Source organism: Triticum dicoccoides, chromosome 5B (assembly GCF_002162155.2).
Source record: "Triticum dicoccoides isolate Atlit2015 ecotype Zavitan chromosome 5B, WEW_v2.0, whole genome shotgun sequence".
NCBI classification, from domain to species: domain Eukaryota; kingdom Viridiplantae; phylum Streptophyta; class Magnoliopsida; order Poales; family Poaceae; genus Triticum; species Triticum dicoccoides.
The window spans coordinates 651048427-651072457 of NC_041389.1; the positions used below are offsets into that span (position 1 = coordinate 651048427).

The 24031-nt window shown below is 49.5% G+C and overlaps 3 protein-coding genes across 3 annotated transcripts; all 3 read right to left on the minus strand.

Annotated features, from left to right (window-relative positions):
* Positions 1-1423: 1423 nt before the first annotated feature.
* Positions 1424-2497, minus strand: LOC119312335 (chlorophyll a-b binding protein of LHCII type 1-like). Its single transcript, XM_037588060.1, has one exon. It carries the CDS (start codon positions 2422-2424, stop codon positions 1624-1626), a length of 801 nt encoding a protein of 266 aa, XP_037443957.1. The 5' UTR covers positions 2425-2497; the 3' UTR covers positions 1424-1623.
* Positions 2498-9772: 7275 nt separating this feature from the next.
* On the minus strand, positions 9773-10775 carry LOC119312334 (chlorophyll a-b binding protein of LHCII type 1-like). Its single transcript, XM_037588059.1, has one exon. The coding sequence runs from the start codon at positions 10702-10704 to the stop codon at positions 9904-9906; it is 801 nt and encodes a 266-aa protein (XP_037443956.1). The 5' UTR covers positions 10705-10775; the 3' UTR covers positions 9773-9903.
* Positions 10776-18049: 7274 nt separating this feature from the next.
* Positions 18050-19053, minus strand: LOC119312336 (chlorophyll a-b binding protein of LHCII type 1-like). Its single transcript, XM_037588061.1, has one exon. The coding sequence runs from the start codon at positions 18980-18982 to the stop codon at positions 18182-18184; it is 801 nt and encodes a 266-aa protein (XP_037443958.1). The 5' UTR covers positions 18983-19053; the 3' UTR covers positions 18050-18181.
* Between the last annotated feature and the right edge of the window lie 4978 nt (positions 19054-24031).

The following is a 24031-nucleotide window of genomic DNA, read 5'->3' on the forward strand; positions in this document are numbered from 1 at the left end:
ATTAGTATACCAGATACTAATGACGCACCAGTGGTGCGCCATTAGTAAAAAATATTAGTGGCGTGGTACTAATGGCGCACTGGTAGTGCGCCATTAGTAGGCAAAACCGGTGCGCTATTAGTAGGCCTTTTCCTAGTAATGTAGCTATCTTTTCTAGGCTAGGTCTAGGGGCATGACATTGGATCAATTTAGGTTTTCAGTCTCTGTATCTTCTATAAAGATAGAGAAAACTAAGGCAAAGGGGACCGAAATATATGATCGAAGAAAGATCCGAGTACATCACATAGGGATGTGGTCACGCCTCACTCTAGAAATCAGGTAATTTGTTGTATGTGAAGCTCTTTGCCGCCAGCTTTTCATCAGGGCAGATGGCAAAGAATAGCTGACGGTAAAATAGCGGAAAAACTAATGGAAAAGATCCACTGTCGGCAAAGAATATAAAAACCAACGGCAAAGAACCACTATCGGCAAAGAGAGACATAGGCTGACGACAAAGAATCCCTGACGGCATAGGCGAGGACACGTGGCACTTTGAACGGAACTGAAACGGCGAGCTGTCTTTGTCATATGCTTTGGACCCACTGAGGTAGCACCTACATTGAGTAGAGTGCGAATCGAGTTATGTTTTATAACAGAGGAAACCTCATTAAAGTTAATATCTGAAAAAGGGAACCTAATTCATCATCTGCCTTAGCAGTTTCTGGTTCATCTAGTACTAGATAAAAGTTGAACGGAAAATAAGTACCATTACCAAAAATGCAGTCTTCTTGGCAAGGCATATTACCAATTAAATACTACTACCAAAAAGGCCGCCTCTTCTTGGTAAGGTGGATATGTATTTGTGCGTGTGAATATGTGTGTGGTTGTGAACTTATGCAAGCCATGTGCAATGGGGACCCTTAACACACACAAAAACAAGCCAAAAATCGTGTGAAACTTTATTCGAATAGTTGGGTTTCTTTTCTTGAAAGAGAAAGGCAAAGCCTCCCGGCTCCGCTCAGTTAAATGCCATCTGGTACTTTATTGCTGCACTAACTGTTTTTACATTCAGCTAGCAGAAGCTGCCCTTTGAAATGTGGTGTTGTCCTAAAAAACATGATGAGTCCTCTGTTTCTAAATGTTTGGTTTTCAGATCCTTCACTATTTCTCCACATTGCTAAATGATGAGTCCTCTGTTTTCAAAACCATTAAAATAAAATTGAAGAGAGATCTCAAACAGACGAGATACATTCCTGTGAAGCATGCATAACTCAAACTTCGATCTTGCTTTTAGGCAGTAAAGTAACCACTCATCATTTTTGTTGCCGGTATTTTGACCGAAGGCCTGCACAACGCCTCAACCATCAACCATGTCTGGCTTCTCAATGCAGGCCTGCAAATTTGCAGATGTATATGATGCATAAGTTGCCGTTGCCCGGCCCCGGAGCACAACATGGTAATGGTGTTAATCAAATGCGAACAACAACATATTTGTTCGGATGATCGAATCCTCGTAATTTACATCAACCTATTTGGGAGAACATAAGCTTTTGCAAAGAATCCTTGTCTCTTTTCCAGACAATCGAATCCTCGTAATTTACATCATGGTAGTACAACTTGGACTGCACAATGACTGACTCCACCTTACTTGCCCGGAACAAAGTTGGTGGCAAATGCCCATGCGTTGTTGTTGACAGGGTCGGAGAGGTGGTCAGCGAGGTTCTCTAATGGACCCTTGCCGGTGACGATGGCTTGCACAAAGAAACCGAACATGGAAAACATGGCGAGGCGACCGTTCTTGATCTCCTTAACCTTGAGCTCGGCGAATGCCTCGGGGTCGTCGGCAAGGCCGAGCGGGTCAAAACTGCCACCCGGGTAGAGCGGGTCGACGATCTCACCGAGCGGCCCACCGGCAATGCGGTAGCCCTCGACGGCGCCCATGAGCACGACCTGACAAGCCCAGATGGCAAGGATACTTTGTGCGTGCACAAGGCTTGGGTTGCCGAGGTAGTCGAGGCCGCCCTCGCTGAAGATCTGGGATCCAGCCTTGAACCAAACAGCCTCGCCGAACTTCACACCGTTGCGGGCGAGCAGCTCGGGGAAGACGCAACCGAGCGCGCCAAGCATGGCCCAGCGGCAGTGGATCACCTCGAGTTCCCGGTTCTTGGCGAAGGTCTCGGGGTCAGCCGACAGACCAGCGGTGTCCCACCCGTAGTCGCCGGGGAACTCACCGGTCAGGTAGCTCGGGGGCTCACCAGAAAGCGGGCCAAGGTAGAGAACGCGGTCAGAGCCGTACCACGGGCTGCCGGAGGCAACCTGCTTGACCTTTGCTGCAGTCTTGCGCATGGTAACGCGAGCCTCCCCGAAAAGAGATGGCGATGGTAAGCTCTTCACTGCCTTGCCGGCGAAGGCTGGGGAGGAGAGTGACATGGTGGTTGCGGCCATTCTGATTGATTAGGTTCTGTGTTGTTCTCCAAGAATGAGGAGTGAAGGTGGAGATGGCTTGAGAGGATTGGAGCAGGGGGGCTTCTTAAGGCAGAGGGCGGAGAGAGGGAATCGACCGTTGTGCTGAAGAAATCTGTATTTTGGATGTCATTGGTGCAGAGTGAGAGCCACAAGGAGATCAGATACACTTTTAAGATCTTGTGGATATGGCTAGCTGGGAATCTCCTTAGAGAGCAGTTATTGGATGACACGCTGGTATGCACGTGAGCATATCATGTATTTTTCCCCCAAAGGACATTATAGGATATCCATTCTTGCAACCAAGGATTGCCACCGCATTTGGTGAGCAAATTTCTATTTGACTGACTCTACATTTTACTGACATAATTGGATATCCCATTATTACTTTTTGACGGCTACGGCGGGCTTACGCAATCATTTTGATTATCATAAGTTAGAGTTGTGTCGAATATTGTGTACAAGGTACGTTACAGTTGGACTCTGAGTTGTATTGTATTTATATAGGATGTAGAGTCGTGTCCTAGTAGGACACTTGTATCCTAGGCCTCTCGTATATAGCGGAGGTAGACACACGATATAACCTATGCCAACATAATATCACCGGAACGCAGGGGAAGCCGGCGGCATGTGACGGTGTCCAGGGCGACAGGGTGCTGTATTGTAGCGGTATCATGGGGAAGAGCGCCCATAGTCAGGCCCCGGGGATGTAGCCATATCGGTGAACCTCGTTAACAAATCTCGATATCGTGCTCGTGTGATTGCTTGGTTCTCGGATGATCGACGGACTCGAATTTATTTTAACAAGTGGTATCATGAGCTAGGTTGTCCGGAGGTTGTGGATTGTTGATCTAGAGAAATTATCGAGTCTGAGATTGCAGCCAGAAGCGGCGTGGTTCTCGACGAGATTGAAAAAGATAGCAACAATATTTTGCCGAAGCAATTAGGCGAGTTCGTCGTCGGTGTTGCAGATCAGCGGATGTTGGTCCTTGGAATCTTTGTGGAGCAATCAAGAGGCAGTAGCACAGGTTTGGCATATTGAATCGGTACGCAGGCGGTGAATCCAACAGTTTGATCTCGGTGAGTTGACTTGAGGCGCGTGGGCGTATGCCACCAGCAGGGAGACACGTGCGGCGAGAGTATTTAGCAAAAAACTACTACAATTTGTGGAACCCTGCCTACAAACTATCATTTTACAAATTTGTGCCGAAAACTACCATTTTCGTACTAATCCTTGACTAAAAACTACCAAGTCTGAAAAGAGCCCGATTTGACTCTTTTAAGCGCGTTTCTGCTAGAGTTGGCCCACACATAAGCAGGCTAAAAAAGCAATCGGGTCCTTAGTTTTTTTTTCAAAAAAGCGATCCACTCCTTGGCGAGGCCCAGCACGCTCGCGGCGACGGCGGCGGCTGCTGCGCACGCACGCAAGCCAGCCGGCCAGCAAGCGGCGAGCGTCGTGGCGGTGGTGCTCGTTCTCCTCTACTTCTCCCCGCTGCAGCAGCTCACTGAGCAGCAGCAGCCCAGCCCCTCTTCTTCTTCTCCACTGTCTCCTCTCCGTCTCCTTCTCCTCTGCCTCCTCTCCTTCTCTTGCAGCAGCAGCACGGGCACAAGCTCCTCCTCTCGCGCAGCCCCGCCGCCCTGCCCAGCCGCACCTCGTCGCAGCCCCACTGCCGCACGCGCACACGCATCCGTGCGCACAGCCCTTGCGCAACCGCTCGAGCAGCTGCCCCGCCGGCTCGCCGCAGCAGCGCGTGCAGGATCCTCCTCTTGCCTGACGCAGCCGGGCCCCATGGCACGCGCAGCTCGCAGGGCCGCCGTGAGCTCGTCACGCCGCCGCCGTCGCGCATCCCAGTGCCTCCTCGCACGCGTGCACGCAGCCGCCCGCCCCCTCCAGTCGCTGGAGGACTGGATTGCTTTTTAAAAAAAACTAGGGACCCGATTGCTGTTTTAGCCTGCTTATGTGTGGGCCAACTCTGTCAGAAACGCGCTTAAAAGAGACAAATCGGGCTCTTTTTAGACTTGATAGTTTTTTGCCACGGTTTAAGAAAAAAGCGGTAGTTTTTCGCACAAAATCGTAAAATGGTAGTTTTTCGTCACGGTTCCGTGAATTGTGGTAGTTTTTGGTTAAATACTCCGTGCGGCGATCGATGACCCGATCGGGCGAGCGTACTGGCGGCGGCCTAGCGTACAAGCGTACCTCTATACTGATGGGATCGTTGGCCGTTTGCTGGCCCATGGCCGGTGTGGAGGCTGCTAGGGAGGCTGCGTGCGTACAGGTACTACGTGAGATTTGTTTTGGAAAAAAAGAGGACCGGGTCCTCGCGTACGACACGGAAAGAGGCAGCAGCAGAACGAATCGGCAAAGGAAATCTATTGATACATGTTTCACGTCCATTGGAAATAGCAAGGCTGTGGCAAGGCAAAAGCTAGCACCGTGAGTTGAGCCTAGTAGTTTTTACACGCGAGGACCGGAATGTTTTCTGGTTGGAACTCCTGTAGTACGCGGAGGCTGTTCGTGTACTTGAGGCATCACGTGGAAAGCTTGAATAATTTTTCACAGGGTCGGTCATATGAAGAACCATGGCGCTAACGGGTATCAGGTTTAAGGTGAAGAAATTTACGAAATTGAAAACCTTGGGTTATGACAGACAAGGGTGAAAGTTTTAATGGCACAACAGTGATGCTTGAAGGCGTTGCAGGAAGTCAGGTCAGCTAAGATGGAATTATTATGTGTTGGATGGAAATTTGCGGAAGACGATTTGGGAGCCTCGAGCGTGTCATACAGATGAACGAGTTCGGCTGGGTCGGACTAGGCAGTCTGACGGATCGACGCAAGTCGGTTGGTACAGAAGACGGTGGTGGATCGGCGACGACGACATAGGAACGTGATGCTGATGGTGACCGACTTCTGGGCGTGAAAACACGTGGCGCAGGCCCTGAAGGCTTGTGTGGCTTCGACAAGACTATGGTGCGGGTTTGATTCAAGGTGATGTACACACGGAGCTTGAAGTCGACGGGGCGCAAGGGTGGACTGATCATCTACCAAGGAGTCATGTTGAAGGTGGAGTTGGAGTCTGTAAGACTTCACTTGGTGCTGGATTGAGGGGCTACGGTGTAAGGATCCAGGGAATCGAAGCCTATTCAGCAGGAAAATCGAGTGACACACAATTCGGACTGGAGCCCAGTGGTCTGATGGAAGCGTGAAACTCATCATCGGTCGGTGATGATCGGTGGTACTCTGTAGTGGGGGTTGAGTGGTGTGGGTCCGCGGCCCTTGAGACTCGACCGGGACAGCGGAGGCTCGACGCGGTAATAGCGGCAAGGCGTACGGTACTCACGAGACATGGAGATGGGCCAGGGCTCTGGTGGTCATACATGTGGTGAGACAACTGCGAATTTGACTCAGGGTGACTATAAGCAATGGTGAAATTCCTTCAAGTTTCAGACAGGCGGTCAAGAAAGGAGCGGTGATGTTGAGTTTAGGTAATTCTTATGTGTGACACCCAATATGTGAGTTGTTCACTTTCACGCATGTCAGTGATCGGTGTGTGATGGCATTGGACGGGTACTCTGAAAGTTGGGAGCACAAGCTAGAGTAACAAGGAACTTAGTTTTGCTCGAGTGTTGACCGTGGTCAAGAAAAGAAGGGACTACAAGTTGTAGGTGGAGTTATATGTAGTCTTTGGAGTAGCAGCGGAACTCATGGGATAAGCTCAAGTCCAATGTACATGGAAGTTTGACGCACTGAAGAATTCAAGGTGGTGGAGAATATTCGCCAAGGTGGAGTTTGTTAGAGTTGTGTCGAATATTGTGTACAAAGTAAGTTACAGTTGGACTATGAGTTGTATTGTGTTTATATAGGATGCGGAGTCGTGTCCTAGTAGGACACTTGTATCCTAGGCCTCTCGTATATAGCGGGGTAGACACACGATGTAACATATGCCAACATATTAGCACCGGAACGCAGGGGAAGCCGGCGGCATGTGCCGGTGTCCAGGGCGACCGGGTGTGGTATTGTAGCGGTATCATGGGGAAGAGCGCCCATAGTCAGGCCCCGGGGATGTAGCCATATCGTTGAACCTCGTTAACAAATCTCGGTACCGTGCTCGTGTGATTTCTTGGTCTTCGAATGATCAACGGAGTGCCTCGGATTTATTCTAACATAAGTAAGATTAAGATACAACACAAAGGCTACACAACTGCAGCACCCAACACACACAAGAAGGATCGAGGTACAATAGAGTAGAACCAGAAAATGAGTTACGACAAGCAGCCAAAACCAAGAACTTAGCACCCATCACCACTAGGCAGACCAAGAAGAGCGGAAACTAGCATTGTTGGATCAGTCGAAAGGAGAATCAACACCGAGAAGACCAAGAGAAGAAGCCGCCTGCTACCCTGCGAACACTCAACACTTTGAAGAACTAGGAGAGTCGCAACCACCGTCGAAGGGCTTCCCAATGCCTAGCCACGACGCGACAGAGAGAGCCACAGACCGTGACGAAGGGCAATGTTCCGCCGAGACAGCCCCGCACCTCCTCTGGGCCACACCACGGCCACCATCACAAATAGAGGGAACCAGAGCACTATGCGAGGCAACCAAACCTCAAGAGTCGTCGAAGGGCACCAAAACATGAGACCTCACCGCCGCCACAAGCCCCCAAGAGAGAGATCGACCAATAGCACAGGGATGACCAAGGCAAAGAACGCCGCCACAATTCACTTCCGGAACCACCACCAAACAATCCATCAGCCCAACCACACACCAACAGACCAACCGCACTCGAGCCGAGACGACAAACGAACCATAGCAGCTCAATGGCTCCAAAGACAACGCCCCCAAGGGGGTAACGATGTCAAAGACCTCGTCGATGTCCGATCCACAGATGGATCTAGGCTTTCGCCTGGAGCACATTAGAGGACACAAGGCAGGAGCTTGACAATGACGCCTCCAGGGAGGAAAACGGCGCCGGAAGGCGTCGCCATCATCGATGCTGGCAAGGCCGAAACAAGGCTTTCGCCTCAAGCATCACAGGCCTGACCTCTCCGCATACATTGGTCGTTGTGTCCGGCAAGCATAGGAGCGCGAGACCTCCCAACATCCAGCAACTCCGCGGTGAGCGTCCTCACCGTTGACTGCGGGGTGCACCTCCATTGACACAGCTGCTCACCTCGAGCACCGTCGCCGACAGGAGGGGATGTCGAGCCTGGCCGCCACAACTTCCCCACCACCAACTTCCCCCAGATCCATCTCCTCAGCCTAACTCGTCGGACTGGGAACTAGCCCACATGAACCAGAGCCAACGAGCCGAGCACCTCCGATGCTCACCCTGGACAGCACCACCGGAGGTTGCCAGCCCGGCACCGCGCCCCTGCAGCCGGAAAGAGCCCCGGGTGCCGTCCCAGCCCCCCACCTAAGCGCGTAGGGAGCATGCCAGCCAGATCTGGTCCTCCCAGCCGCCCATACGCGCCCGCTGTTGCACGCCCTCCACCACGAGACACGCGAAGCTGCCAGAGACGAGCAGAATGCCGACGCCTAGAGAAGCCGCCGCCAGGATGGGAAGACCGCGCCCCGCCCCCATAGGTGGCGATCCGCCTGGGTCGCAACGCAATCGAGTGTAGAACGACCGCCCCGCCGCCACCTTCACTGGCCACGCATGGGCTTCGCCGGCGTCCCCTCCGGCGGCGGCGATGCGGGGGAAGGAGGAGCGGTAGGGCCTGGCAACGGCGCGACTAGGGTTTCCCCCGCCTCACCCTATCCCATTATGCTTCTGATCTTATCTGAAATAAAGACGGACACATGCTCATGCAGGTGTGTCCATGCTACTGCTAGCAGCATCGATCCAGAGCATACGGCAAATACTACCTCCGTCCTGATTTATTGGCCCCCCTTTATAATTTGTGCTAGATTTTGATCAAAGATTTAACTAATAAAATGTTAGTGCATGTCAACAAAAATTACATCGTTGGATTTGTATTTGAATATAGTTTTCAATTATATAATTTTTTGTGATATGCATAAATATTTTGTTAGTTAAATTTATGGTCAAAATTTAGCACAGATTATGATGGGGCCAATAAACCAGGACATGCGTAGTACAAGCTAGCAGCTAGAAAAAACATACCATGATCGTCGCACAAGACCATACCTATTGCAAAGAAGGACCAATAAAATGGTACTCTCTCGATTCCATATTAGTTGTCTCTTAAATAGTACCGAAATATGTTAAGATACATATGTTTAAGCGACAACTCATATGTAACTATCAAGAACAATTATACAAAAGGCATATTGTTTCAAACGTCCTTCCTATAAGGCTTTTATTACCATAGTCATAATGTGCATAATATGTTACCAATGGATTTTTTTCTTTTTGATACCACGAAAACTCATTTTCATAAAACATAAAGTTCTTAATAATATGATTTTAAAATTAGATTATTCTAATCTTAAATATAATTATCCATACTAAAAATATTGTCCACACACTTGCGCTCTTTTTTTCTGAAAGAGTTGAGGTCTCTCTGGCCTTCTTTTTCCTTGCTCCCAGATTCAGAAACAAAGCAGACCATCACGATAGTACTCGCTCTGTTCGAAATTACTTGTAACAAAAATGGATGTATCTACAACTAAAATACATCTAGATACATTCATTTCTTCGACGAGTAATTCCGAACGAAGGGAGTAGTAGACTGATTGTCCAGGTGTCTGGTGATAAAACGGCACGTTGGGTTTGTTTCTTCGAAAGAGAAAGGCAATGCCTCCGGGCTCAGCTCAGATAACTGCCGTTTGTTGTCTTCTGGACAATTGCTACTTTGTTCATCCTCCAAGATCAAAGATTATTGCTCCCTTAACTGTTCATACATTCAGCTATCAGATAGTACATGCTCTTTAAAATGTGGTGTCGTCCTAATAAATCGATGAAGTTATCTGTTTCTGAAGGTTTGGCTTCAGACCTTTTGCTATTTTTCCACATTGCTAGATCAATACTTGTGTTGAATTTTTTCAAACCATAAAATAAAATTTCAGAGAGATCTCAAACAGACCGACGCACTCCTGTGAAGCATGCATAACTCAAATTTCTATCTTGCTTTCAGGCCAGTAACCACTCATCATTTTTGTTGCCCGGTATTTCGACCGGAAGGCCTGAACAACCCCTCAACCATGTACCACTGTCTTGTTTGATGCAGCCCGGCAAATTTGCTAATGTATATGATGCATAAGTTGCCGTTGCCAGAGCACAACACGTGCTGCTGTTACGCAAATGCGAAGCCAACGTATTCGTTCAGATGATCATGTCAAATGGGTGAGATCGAAGGTGGGAAAACATTAGCTTTTGCACAAAAACCTCATAATTTTTTTCCAAACAATGAATCCTCGTAATTTACATCATGGTAGTACAATTCAGACCGCACAACGGCATACTTCACCGCAAGCGTGTGCACACACACATACACACCTTACTTGCCGGGAACAAAGTTGGTGGCGAATGCCCATGCGTTGTTGTTGACGGGGTCGGAGAGGTGGTCAGCGAGGTTCTCTAGTGGACCCTTGCCGGTGACGATGGCTTGCACAAAGAAACCGAACATGGAAAACATAGCGAGGCGACCGTTCTTGATCTCCTTAACCTTGAGCTCGGCGAATGCCTCAGGGTCGTCGGCAAGGCCAAGCGGATCAAAGCTGCCGCCCGGGTAGAGCGGGTCAACGATCTCACCGAGCGGTCCACCGGCAATGCGGTAGCCCTCAACGGCGCCCATGAGCACGACCTGACAAGCCCAGATGGCAAGGATACTTTGTGCGTGCACAAGGCTTGGGTTGCCGAGGTAGTCGAGGCCGCCCTCGCTGAAGATCTGGGATCCAGCCTTGAACCAAACAGCCTCGCCGAACTTCACACCGTTGCGGGCGAGCAGCTCGGGGAAGACGCAACCGAGCGCGCCAAGCATGGCCCAACGGCAGTGGATCACCTCAAGCTCGCGGTTCTTGGCGAAGGTCTCGGGGTCAGCCGACAGACCAGCGGTGTCCCACCCGTAGTCGCCGGGGAACTCACCGGTCAGGTAGCTCGGGGGCTCACCAGAAAGCGGGCCAAGGTAGAGCACGCGGTCAGAGCCGTACCACGGGCTGCCGGAGGCAACCTGCTTGACCTTTGCTGCAGTCTTGCGCATGGTAACGCGAGCCTCCCCGAAAAGAGATGGCGATGGTAAGCTCTTCACTGCCTTGCCGGCGAAGGCTGGGGAGGAGAGTGACATGGTGGTTGCGGCCATTCTGATTGATTAGGTTCTGTGTTGTTCTCCAAGAATGAGGAGTGAAGGTGGAGATGGCTTGAGAGGATTGGAGCAGGGGGGCTTCTTAAGGCAGAGGGCGGAGAGAGGGAATCGACCGTTGTGCTGAAGAAATCTGTATTTTGGATGTCATTGGTGCAGAGTGAGAGCCACAAGGAGATCAGATACACTTTTAAGATCTTGTGGATATGGCTAGCTGGGAATCTCCTTAGAGAGCAGTTATTGGATGACACGCTGGTATGCACGTGAGCATATCATGTATTTTCCCCCCAAAGGACATTATAGGATATCCATTCTTGCAACCAAGGATTGCCACCGCATTTGGTGAGCAAATTTCTATTTGACTGACTCTACATTTTACTGACATAATTGGATATCCCATTATTACTTTTTGACGGCTACGGCGGGCTTACGCAATCATTTTGATTATCATAAGTTAGAGTTGTGTCGAATATTGTGTACAAGGTACGTTACAGTTGGACTCTGAGTTGTATTGTATTTATATAGGATGTAGAGTCGTGTCCTAGTAGGACACTTGTATCCTAGGCCTCTCGTATATAGCGGAGGTAGACACACGATATAACCTATGCCAACATAATATCACCGGAACGCAGGGGAAGCCGGCGGCATGTGACGGTGTTCAGGGCGACCGGGTGCTGTATTGTAGCGGTATCATGGGGAAGAGCGCCCATAGTCAGGCCCCGGGGATGTAGCCATATCGGTGAACCTCGTTAACAAATCTCGGTATCGTGCTCGTGTGATTGCTTGGTCCTCGGATGATCGACGGACTCTAATTTATTCTAACAAGTGGTATCATGAGCTACGTTGTCCGGAGGTTGTGGATTGTTGATCTAGAGAAATTATCGAGTCTGAGATTGCAGCCAGAAGCGGCGTGGTTCTCGACGAGATTGAAAAAGATAGCGACAATATTTTGCCGAAGCAATTAGGCGAGTTCGTCGTCGGTGTTGCAGATCAGCGGATGTTGGTCCTTGGAATCTTTGTGGAGCAATCAAGAGGCAGTAGCACAGGTTTGGCATATCGAATCGGTACGCAGGCGGTGAATCTTGATCTCGGCGAGTTGACTTGAGGCGCGTGGGCGTATGCCACCAGCAGGGAGACGTGCGGCGAGAGTATTTAGCAAAAAACTACCATAATTCGTGGAACCGTGCCTACAAACTACCACTTTACAAATTTGTGCCGAAAACTACTATTTTCAAACTAATCCTTGACTAAAAACTACCAAGTCTGAAAAGAGCCCGATTTGGCTCTTTTAAGCACGTTTCTGCCAGAGTTGGCCCACACATAAGGAGGCTAAAAAAGCAATCGGGTCCTTAGTTTTTTTTTTTTCAAAAAAGCGATCCACTTCTTGGCGAGGCCCAGCACGCTCGCGGCGGCGGCGGCGGCTGCTGCGCACGCACGCAAGCTAGCCGGCCAGCAAACGGCGAGCGTCGTGGCGGTGGTGCTTGTGCTCCTCTACTTCTCCTCGCTCCAGCAGCTCGCTGAGCAGCAGCAACCCAGCCCCTCTTCTCCTTCTCCACTGTCTCCTCTCCATCTCCTTCTCCTCTGCCTCCTCTCCTTCTCTTGCAGCAGCAGCACGGGCACAAGCTCCTCCTCTCGCGCAGCCCCGCCGCACTGCACAGCCGCACCTCGTCGCAGCCCCACTGCCGCACGCGCACACGCAGCCGTGCGCACAGCCCTTGCGCAACCGCTCGAGCAGCCGCCCCGCCGGCTCGCCGCAGCAGCGCGTGCAGGATCCTCCCCTTGCCTGACGCAGCCGGGCCCCATGGCACGCGCAGCTCGCAGGGCCGCCGCGAGCTCGCCACGCCGCCGCCGTCGCGCATCCCAGTGCCTCCTCGCACGCGTGCACGCAGCCGCCCGCCCCCTCCAGTCGCTGGAGGACTGGATTGCTTTTTTAAAAAAAAACTAGGGACCCGATTGCTTTTTTAGCCTGCTTATGTGTGAGCCAACTCTGTCAGAAACGCGCTTAAAAGAGACAAATCGGACTCTTTTCAGACTTGGTAGTTTTTTGCCACGGTTTAGAAAAAAAGTGGTAGTTTTTTGCACAAAATCGTAAAGTGGTAGTTTTTTGTTATGGTTCCATGAATTTTGGTAGTTTTTGGTTAAATACTCCGTGCGGCGATCGATGACCCGATCGGGCGAGCGTACTGGTGGCGGCCTAGCGTACAAGCGTACCTCTATACTGATGGGATCGTTGGCCGTTTGCTGGCCCATGGCCGGTGTGGAGGCTGCTAGGGAGGCTGCGTGCGTACAGGTACTACGTGAGATTTGTTTTGGAAAAAAAGAAGACCGGGTCCTCGTGTACGACACGGAAAGAGGCAGCAGCAGAACGAATCGGCAAAGGAAATCTATTGATACATGTTTCACGTCCATTGGAAATAGCAAGGCTGTGGCAAGGCAAAAGCTAGCACCGTGAGTTGAGCCTAGTAGCTTTTACACGCGAGGACCAGAATGTTTTCTGGTTGGAACTGCTGTAGTACGCGGAGGTTGTTCGTCTACTTGGGGCATCACGTGGAAAGCTTGAATAATTTTTCACAAGGTCAGTCATATGAAGAACCATGGCGCCAACGGGTATCAGGTTTAAGGTGAAGAAATTTACAAAATTGAAAACCTTGGGTTATGACAGACAAGGGTGAAAGTTTTGATGGCACAACAGTGATGCTTGAAGGCGTTGCAGGAAGTCAGGTCAGCTAAGATGGAATTATTATGTGTTGGATGGAAATTTGCGGAAGACGATTTGGGAGCCTCGAGCGTGTCATACAGACGAACGAGTTCGGCTGGGTCGGACTAGGCAGTCTGAGGGATCGACGCAAGTCGGTTGGTACAGAAGACGGTGGTGGATCGGCGACGACGACATAGGAACGTGATGCTGATGGTGACCGACTTCTGGGCGTGGAAACACGTGGCGCAGGCCCTGAGGGCTTGTGTGGCTTCGACAAGACTATGGTGCGGGTTTGATTCAAGGTGATGTACACACGGAGCTTGAAGTCGACGGGGCGCAAGGGTGGACTGATCATCTACCATGGAGTCATGTTGAAGGTGGAGTTGGAGTCTGTAAGACTTCACTTGGTGCTGGATTGAGGGGCTACGGTGTAAGGATCCAGGAAATCGAAGCCTATTCAGCAGGAAAATCGAGTGACACACAATTCGGACTGGAGCCCAGTGGTCTGATGGAAGCGTGAAACTCATCATCGGTCGGTGATGATCGGTGGTACTCTGTAGTGGGGGTTGAGTGGTGTGGGTCCGCGGCCCTTGAGACTCGACCGGGACAGCGGAGGCTCGACGCGGCAATAGCGGCAAGGCGTACGGTACTCACGGGACATGGAGATGGGCCAGGGCTCTGGTGGTCATACATGTGGTGAGACAACTGCGAATTTGACTCAGGGTGACTATAAGCAATGGTGAAATTCCTTCAAGTTTCAGACAGGCGGTCAAGAAAGGAGCGGTGATGTTGAGTTCAGGTAATTCTTATGTGTGACACCCAATATGTGAGTTGTTCACTTTCACGCATGTCAGTGATCGGTGTGTGATGGCATTGGACGGGTACTCTGAAAGTTGGGAGCACAAGCTAGAGTAACAAGGAACTTAGTTTTGCTCGAGTGTTGACCGTGGTCAAGAAAAGAAGGGACTACAAGTTGTAGGTGGAGTTATATGTAGTCTTTGGAGTAGCAGCGAAACTCATGGGATAAGCTCAAGTCCAATGTACATGGAAGTTTGACGCACTGAAGAATTCAAGGTGGTGGAGAATATTCGCCAAGGTGGAGTTTGTTAGAGTTGTGTCGAATATTGTGTACAAAGTAAGTTACAGTTGGACTATGAGTTGTATTGTGTTTATATAGGATGCAGAGTCGTGTCCTAGTAGGACACTTGTATCCTAGGCCTCTCGTATATAGTGGGGTAGACACACGATGTAACATATGCCAACATAATAGCACCGGAACGCAGGGGAAGCCGGCGGCATGTGCCGGTGTCCAGGGCGACCGGGTGTGGTATTGTAGCGGTATCATGAGGAAGAGCGCCCATAGTCAGGCCCCGGGGATGTAGCTATATCGTTGAACCTCGTTAACAAATCTCGGTATCGTGCTCGTGTGATTGCTTGGTCTTCGGACGATCGACGGAGTGCCTCGGATTTATTCTAACGTAAGTAAGATTAAGATACAACACAAAGGCTACACAACTGCAGCACCCAACACACACGAGAAGGACCGAGGTACAACAGAGAAGAACCAGAAAATGAGTTACGACAAGTAGCCGAAACCAAGAACTTAGCACCCATCACCACTAGGCAGACCAAGAAGAGCGGAAACTAGCATTGTTGGATCAGTCGAAAGGAGAATCAACACCGAGAAGACCAAGAGAAGAAGCCGCCTGCTACCCTGCGAACACTCAACACTTTGAAGAACTAGGAGAGTCGCAACAACCGTCGAAGGGCTTCCCAATGCCTAGCCACGACGCGACAGAGAGAGCCACAGACCGTGACGAAGGGCAATGTTCCGCCGAGACAGCCCCGCACCTCCTCTGGGCCACACCACGGCCACCATCACAAATAGAGGGAACCAGAGCACTATGCGAGGCAACCAAACCTCAAGAGTCGTCGAAGGGCACCAAAACATGAGACCTCACCGCCGCCACAAGCCCCCAAGAGAGAGATCGACCAATAGCACAGGGATGACCAAGGCAAAGAACGCCGCCACAATTCACTTCTGCAACCACCACCAAACAATCCATCAGCCCAACCACACACCAACAGACCAACCGCACTCGAGCCGAGACGACAAACGAACCATAGCAGCTCAATGGCTCCAAAGACAACGCCCCCAAGGGGGTAACGATGTCAAAGACCTCGTCGATGTCCGATCCACAGATGGATCTAGGCTTTCGCCCGGAGCACATTAGAGGACACAAGGCAGGAGCTTGACAATGACGCCTCCAGGGAGGAAAACGGCGCCGGAAGGCGTCGCCATCATCGATGCTGGCAAGGCCGAAACAAGGCTTTCGCCTCAAGCATCACATGCCTGACCTCTCCGCATACATTGGTCGTTGTGTCCGGCAAGCATAGGAGCGCGAGACCTCCCAACATCCAGCAACTCCGCGGCGAGCGTCCTCACCGTTGACTGCGGGGTGCACCTCCATTGACACAGCTGCTCACCTCGAGCACCGTCGCCGACAGGAGGGGATGTCGAGCCTGGCCGCCACAACTTCCCCACCACCAACTTCCCCCAGATCCACCTCCTCAGCCTAACTCGCCGGACTGGGAACCAGCCCACATGAACCAGAGCCAACGAGCCGAGCACCTCCGATGCTCACCCTGGACAGCACCACCGGAGGTCGCCAGCCCGGCACCGCGCCCCTGCAGCCGGAAAGAGCCTCGGGTGCCGTCCCAGCCCCCCACCTGAGCGCGTAGGGAGCATGCCAGCCAGATCTGGTCCTCCCAGCCGCCCATACGCGCCCGCTGTTGCACGCCCTCCACCACGAGACACGCGAAGCTGCCAGAGACGAGCTGAATGCCGACGCCTAGAGAAGTCGCTGCCAGGATGGGAAGACCGGGCCCCGCCCCCATAGGTGGCGATCCGCCTGGGTCGCGACGCAATCGAGTGTAGAACGACCGCCCTGCCGCCACCTTCACTGGCCACGCATGGGCTTCGCCCGCGTCCCCTCCGGCGGCGGCGATGCGGGGGAAGGAGGAGCGGTAGGGCCTGGGAACGGCGCGACTAGGGTTTCCCCCGCCTCACCCTATCCCATTATGCTTCTGATCTTATCTGAAATAAAGACGGACACATGCTCATGCAGGTGTGTCCATGCTACTGCTAGCAGCATCGATCCAGAGCATACGGCAAATACTACCTCCGTCCTGATTTATTGGCCCCCCTTTATAATTTGTGCTAGATTTTGATCAAAGATTTAGCTAATAAAATGTTAGTGCATGTCAACAAAAATTACATCGTTGGATTTGTATTTGAACATAGTTTTCAGTTATATAATTTTTTGTGATATGCATAAATATTTTGTTAGTTAAATTTATGGTCAAAATTTAGCACAGATTATGATGGGGGCCAATAAACCAGGACATGCGTAGTACAAGCTAGCAGCTAGAAAAAACATACCATGATCGTCACACAAGACCATACCTATTGCAAAGAAGGACCAATAAAATGGTACTCTCTCGATCCCATATTAGTTGTCTCTTAAATAGTACCGAAATATGTTAAGATACATATGTTTAAGCGACAACTCATATGTAACTATCAAGAACAATTATACAAAAGGCATATTGTTTCAAACGTCCTTCCTATAAGGCTCTTATTACCATAGTCATAATGTGCATAATATGTTACCAATGGAATTTTTTCTTTTTGATACCACGAAAACTCATTTTCATAAAACATAAAGTTCTTAATAATATGATTTTAAAATTAGATTATTCTAATCTTAAATATAATTATCCATACTAAAAATATTGTCCACACACTTGCGCTCTTTTTTTCTGAAAGAGTTGAGGTCTCTCTGGCCTTCTTTTTCCTTGCTCCCAGATTCAGAAACAAAGCAGACCATCACGATAGTACTCGCTCCGTTCGAAATTACTTGTAACAAAAATGGATGTATCTACAACTAAAATACATCTAGATACATTCATTTCTTTGACGAGTAATTCCGAACGAAGGGAGTAGTAGACTGATTGTCCAGGTGTCTGGTGATAAAACGGCACGTTGGGTTTGTTTCTTCGAAAGAGAAAGGCAATGCCTCCGGGCTCAGCTCAGATAACTGCCGTTTGTTGTCTTCTGGACAATTGCTACTTTGTTCATCCTCCAAGATCAAAGATTATTGCTCCCTTAACTGTTCATACATTCAGCTATCAGATAGTACATGCTCTTTAAAATGTGGTGTCGTCCTAATAAATCGATGAAGTTATCTGTTTCTGAAGGTTTGGCTTCAGACCTTTTGCTATTTTTCCACATTGCTAGATCAATACTTGTGTTGAATTTTTTCAAACCATAAAATAAAATTTCAGAGAGATCTCAAACAGACCGACGCACTCCTGTGAAGCATGCATAACTCAAATTTCTATCTTGCTTTCAGGCCAGTAACCACTCATCATTTTTGTTGCCCGGTATTTCGACCGGAAGGCCTGAACAACCCCTCAACCATGTACCACTGTCTTGTTTGATGCAGCCCGGCAAATTTGCTAATGTATATGATGCATAAGTTGCCGTTGCCAGAGCACAACACGTGCTGCTGTTACGCAAATGCGAAGCCAACGTATTCGTTCAGATGATCATGTCAAATGGGTGAGATCGAAGGTGGGAAAACATTAGCTTTTGCACAAAAACCTCATAATTTTTTTCCAAACAATCGAATCCTCGTAATTTACATCATGGTAGTACAATTCAGACCGCACAACGGCATACTTCACCGCAAGCGTGTGCACACACACATACACACCTTACTTGCCGGGAACAAAGTTGGTGGCGAATGCCCATGCGTTGTTGTTGACGGGGTCGGAGAGGTGGTCAGCGAGGTTCTCTAGTGGACCCTTGCCGGTGACGATGGCTTGCACAAAGAAACCGAACATGGAAAACATAGCGAGGCGACCGTTCTTGATCTCCTTAACCTTGAGCTCGGTGAATGCCTCAGGGTCGTCGGCAAGGCCGAGCGGATCAAAGCTGCCGCCCGGGTAGAGCGGGTCAACGATCTCACCGAGCGGTCCACCGGCAATGCGGTAGCCCTCAACGGCGCCCATGAGCACGACCTGACAAGCCCAGATGGCAAGGATACTTTGTGCGTGCACAAGGCTTGGGTTGCCCAGGTAGTCGAGGCCGCCCTCGCTGAAGATCTGGGATCCAGCCTTGAACCAAACAGCCTCGCCGAACTTCACACCATTGCGGGCGAGAAGCTCGGGGAAGACGCAACCGAGCGCGCCAAGCATGGCCCAACGGCAGTGGATCACCTCCAGCTCGCGGTTCTTGGCGAAGGTCTCGGGGTCAGCCGACAGCCTAGCGGTGTCCCACCCATAGTCGCCGGGGAATTCACCGGTCAGATAGCTCGGGGGCTCACCAGAAAGCGGGCCGAGGTAGAGCACGCGATCAGAGCCGTACCACGGGCTGCCGGAGGCAACCTGCTTGGCCTTTGCCGCCGTCTTGCGCATGGTGACGCGAGCCTCCCCGAAAAGAGATGATGATGGCAAGTTCTTTACTGCCTTGCCGGCGAAGGCTGGGGAAGAGAGTGACATGGTGGTTGCGGCCATTCTGATTGACTAGGTTCTGTGTTGTTCTCCAAGAATGAGGAGTGGGTGTGGAGATGGCTTAAGAGGATTGGAGCAGGGGGCTTCTTAAGGCAGAGGACGGACAGAGGGAATCGACCGTTTTAGGCTGAAAGGACAGGTACAGAGCAAGAAATCTGTATCTTGGATGTCATTGGTGCAGAGTGAGAGCCACAAGGAGATCAGATATACTTGTGGATTTGGGTAGCTGGGAATCTCCTTAGAGAACAGTGATTGGATGACATGCTGGTATGCACGTGAGCATGCCATGTATTTTCCCCCAAAAGGACATTATAGGATATCCATTCTTGCCACCGCATTTGTTGAGCAAATTTCTATTTGACTGATTACATTTTACTGACATAATTGGATATCCCATTATCCTTCTGATGTTATCAGAAATAAAAACGGAGACGTGCCCATGCATGTGCGTCCATGCTACTGCTAGCAGCATCAATCCAGAGCATACGGCAAATAGCTAGCAGCGGGAAGAAACATACCATGATCATCGCACATGACCATAGCTATTGCAAAGATGGACTGATAAAATGGTAACTATCATGAACAATTATACAAAAAGGCATATGTCTCAACTTTTCTTACCTATTAGTTTTCTTTTACCTTAGTCATAATGTGCATAAGATGTCCACGGAAACTTATTTCATAAAACATAAAGTTCTTAATAGTATGATTTTAAAATTGGATTATTTCAACCTTAAATATAATTATCCATACTAAAAATTGTGTGTCTAGAACTCGGTCGAAGTCTCAGTCGAGTTACATTTGCGTAGTTGTGGTGTTACGAACGGCACAGCTGGATGCTGCAAACAGCGATGAAAATGTTGCGACGGCACTGCAAGCAACGACAACATATGCTACAAGGGTACTAAAAATGTTGTCCATGCACTTGCACGTGCCACACATTTGATCTCTCTTTTTTCCTAAAAGAGTCAAGGTCTCTCTGGACTCCTCTTTTGCCTCGCTCCCAGATTTAGAAACAAAGGATTCAAGTTTCGACCTAGACCAGCACCATAATAGTTCACTCATTGTCCAAGTGTCCAATGATGAATTTATTATACGGCTCGAATAGTTGGGTTTCTTTTCTTGAAAGAAAAAGGTAATGCCTCCAGGCTCGGTTTAGATAACTGCCGTTTGTTGTGAACCAAGAACCAGATATGTGAAGCTGAACGTCGACGGTAGTTTCAATGAGGATAGACTACAGGGTTCAGTTGGTGGAGTTATCACAGACAGTTCGGGTGCTTTTGTAGCAGCGGCGGACGAGAAATTGGATGTCTGTTTCGATGCTTTTACAGCGGAAGCCATAGCGCTGAGATTTGGATTTAACCTGGCCCGCATAGTTGGATGCAACCGGGTTGAAGTAAACTCTGATAACTCTGAGGTTATAATTACAATGCAAGAAGGATCTTCTTCTTCAGTGGCAAGTGCAGTCTTCGATGACTGCCAATTCATGGCGCTAGATTTTTCACATGTAATATATGAACACTGTAATAGAGATGAGAATCAAGTAGCACATGAACTGGCTAAGTTAGCCAGATTAGCTCCTCCTAGTATCTGGACAGATTGTAAATGATGCCACTATTCTTATAAGTGAATAAAGGAGGAGTAAATTGTCAAAATAAAACTGCTGTTTGTTGTCTTTGGACCATTGGTACTTTGTTCATCCTCCAAGATCAAAGATTATTGCTCCCTTAACTGTTTATACATTCAACTAGCAGATAGTACTGCTCTTTAAAATGTGGTGTTATCCTACAAAATCGATGAAGTTATGTGAGGTTTGGCTTTTTTTTAGATAAAAGGCGATAGCCCGACTTTATAAATAAAGCCACCAGTCAGAGTCACAGCCAACCACGAAACCACAGAAGTTTAACAAAGCCGAAAAAGAAGTGCAGATACAAGGCATCCAACCTAAATGGCACGCAGGCCTCCAAACCAACAGCCAAACCACTAAGGAAGATCCCGCCTAGAATGCCGCAGCAGGGTGGACGCCGTAGATTTCATTCTGGATAGCATATCGTCGAAAGCCTCTAGATCTCCATCCTTAATCAATGATCTCAACTGCTGTAAAAAGATAATGGCTTTAAATAAGCAGTTGACTGGGTTAGTTGGAAAAATGTGTTCAATAGTCAACTTGTTCCTAGTAGTCCAGAGAGCCCAACAAATCGCAGCCCAGCCCACCATGAAAACCCTCTTAGAACGGCCTACTAGGGAATCGATGCACTGCCTCAAATCACCAAAGGAGGAAGGGTTCCAATTAACCCCAAGCCAAAGTCTAATGCAACTCCAAATGAATTTAGCCAAAGAGCACTGGAAAAAGATATGCTCAGTATTTTCAAGGGCACCGCAAAGCTGACATGAGTCCGAGCCCGGACCATTCCTCTTCTTAATCTGATCAGCCGCAGGAAGTTTACGATGGTGAGCTTGCCAAAGGAAGATCTTGATCTTGGGAGGGATGCGGGTAGACCAAATGTACTTAAACTTATCCGTGCGGGTACCAGCGATAAGTTTCAAATACGCCGACTTTACCAAAAAACGCTCCGAAGAGGAGTGAGGCCAAACCACGGAGTCCTCTTCCTCCGAGAGCAGGGGGAGCAGGCAATAAGTAGATGCCAATCTTCCAACTCTACTGGGGAAAGAGAGCGCCGGAAATCTAGAACCCAGCCCTGAGCCGAGAGCTCAAAGATAGAGATCTCGGGATTAGCACAGAACGAGAACAGAGTTGGGTGGGCCACCGCCAACGTGGTGTCCCCAACCCACCAGTCTAACCAAAAACGCGTGGACTTACCGTTACGGACAACAAACTTCACAAGGGACTGGAAAGCCGGCCTGATGCTAACCAGCTGGCGCCAGAATTGAGAGCCACCACAGGCGGTAGCGAACATAGGGCTGGAAGAAGGGAAATATTTTGCTTTTAGGAGATTAAGCCAAGCGGGACGTTCGTCGAGGAACATAATCTTCCACCACCATTTTAGCAGCAGGCATTTATTCATGATTCTGGTGTTAATGATGCCAAGACCCCCCATGCTCTTGGGTCTACAAATGAGATCCCACTTCACCATCCTATATTTGCGTTTATTATCGGAGGAATTCCAGAAGAAAGCACCCTTGTGCTTATCGAAGCCCGAGTGCGTCCCTTCGGACAGCAGGTAGAATCCCATAAGGAACATCGGGGGCGAGGAGAGGCAGGAGTTGGTGAGGGCAACCTTGCCCGCCTGGGAATTGTACCGGCCTCGCCACGGCAGAACTCTATTGCCAACTTTAGTCACAACCGGGGCAAAATCTTTAGCCAACAACTTAAGAGGGGAGATGGGCAGGCCCAAATATTTCAGAGGGAAAGACCCAAGAGAATAATTCAGAAGGTGTGCCACCCGCTGCGCCTCCACATCAGATACCCCAGTCACAATAGCCTCGCTCTTAGAGAAGTTGATTTTAAGGCCCGACAAAGCTTCAAAGCATAGAAGAATAAATTTCAGATTTGTGATGGAATGATCATTAAGCTCCACCAAAATGATGGTGTCGTCCGCATATTGTAAGTGAGAAATGCCATTAGGAATGAGATGAGAACTAACAGGCGAAATACGTCCAGCAGCCGCTGCTCGAGCCAGAATGCGGGAGAGAGCATCAGCCACAAAGTTGAAAAGCAGGGGAGACGCCGGGTCCCCTTGTCTCAAACCCCTACCATTCGCAAAGAAATTACTGGTCTGCCCGTTAACAGCCACCGCCGTATGACCCCCAGAGACAAGTTGCATCAGACGGTGGACCACCGAGCCATTGAATCCCTTGGCCAACAACACTTGGCGAAGGAAGCTCCAACACACTGAATCATAAGCCTTTTCAAAATCGAGCTTCAGAACCAGAGCCTTGGTGTTCTTGCTACGAAGGTCATGGATAATTTCGTGGAGGCAAAGCACCCCGTCCAGTATGTATCTTCCCTTAATGAACGCGGATTGGAAAGGGCTAATGACCCGATGAGCGATCGGGGACAGTTTAACAGCCATACCCTTGGCTGGGATCTTAGCAAAGTTGTTAATGAGAGCAATAGGCCTGAATAGGGAAATTAGGTCAGCGCCTTTGACTTTAGGAATGAGGGTAAGGACTGCGTAGTTCAGTCTCGAGATGTCTACAGTCCCCAACCAAAAGCCTTGAATAATAGCCATGATTAAGCCTTTTAGTTGAGGCCAGAATTGCCGGAAAAAAGGAATGGACAAGCCATCAGGGCCAGATGCTGCATTATAATTGGCAGAATGAATCGTCTCAAAAATTTCGTCCTCCGAAGGGGGAATTAGAAGGCTTTCATTATCAGCGCTCGAAAGTTGATCACGCGGGGACCAAAAGGATGCAGCCAACTTAAAGCCTAGCTCAGGTTTAGCCGCTAGAAGGTTAGAGAAGAAGGAGACCACATGCCGCAAAATCACCGGTGGGTCAGAAGTCCTGACCCCATCAATAATAAGGCTATCAATAAAGCACCTACGCCGTCTACCATTGGCAATAGCAAAGAAATACGCCGTGGGCAAGTCCCCCTTGAGGGTCCAGTTGATAGTACCGCATTGTTTCCAGTAAATTTCCTCCTGCCTATGAATGGCCAACAACGCCTCTTCTAGACTATATCTGGAATGCCATTCATCCGGGGACAACCCAACTAAATCCGCACGTTCATCCAGAACGCCAATCTAAGCCACCAGCCTTGCTTTGTCGCGCCTTGACTCAGCAAAGTGATTTTTGGACCAACCTTTAAGGAATCTACGCAGAAAATAAGAGCATTGATGCCAGTCATCCATCGGGCCAAAAGACCGACGGTTCGAAGAAAGGAAGGACACATTTTTTTGAGCCATCAAACCATTGAAACCCTTGACTTGAAGCCAGGAAGCATCAAAATGAAACCTCGATAAACCCATAGGGCGTGAACCATCATCTAGAATCAGAGGTGTGTGATCAGAGCCAACACAGGCAAGGGCCTTAAGACTAGCATTAGGGAAGACAGGGTCCCATCTCGGGCAAACAAAAACTCTGTCAAGA

Coding starts and splice junctions, on each gene's coding strand:
- LOC119312335 (XM_037588060.1), bottom strand. CDS start 2,424: ATGGCCGCAACCACCATGTCACTCTCCTCCCCAGCCTTCGCCGGCAAG.
- LOC119312334 (XM_037588059.1), bottom strand. CDS start 10,704: ATGGCCGCAACCACCATGTCACTCTCCTCCCCAGCCTTCGCCGGCAAG.
- LOC119312336 (XM_037588061.1), bottom strand. CDS start 18,982: ATGGCCGCAACCACCATGTCACTCTCTTCCCCAGCCTTCGCCGGCAAG.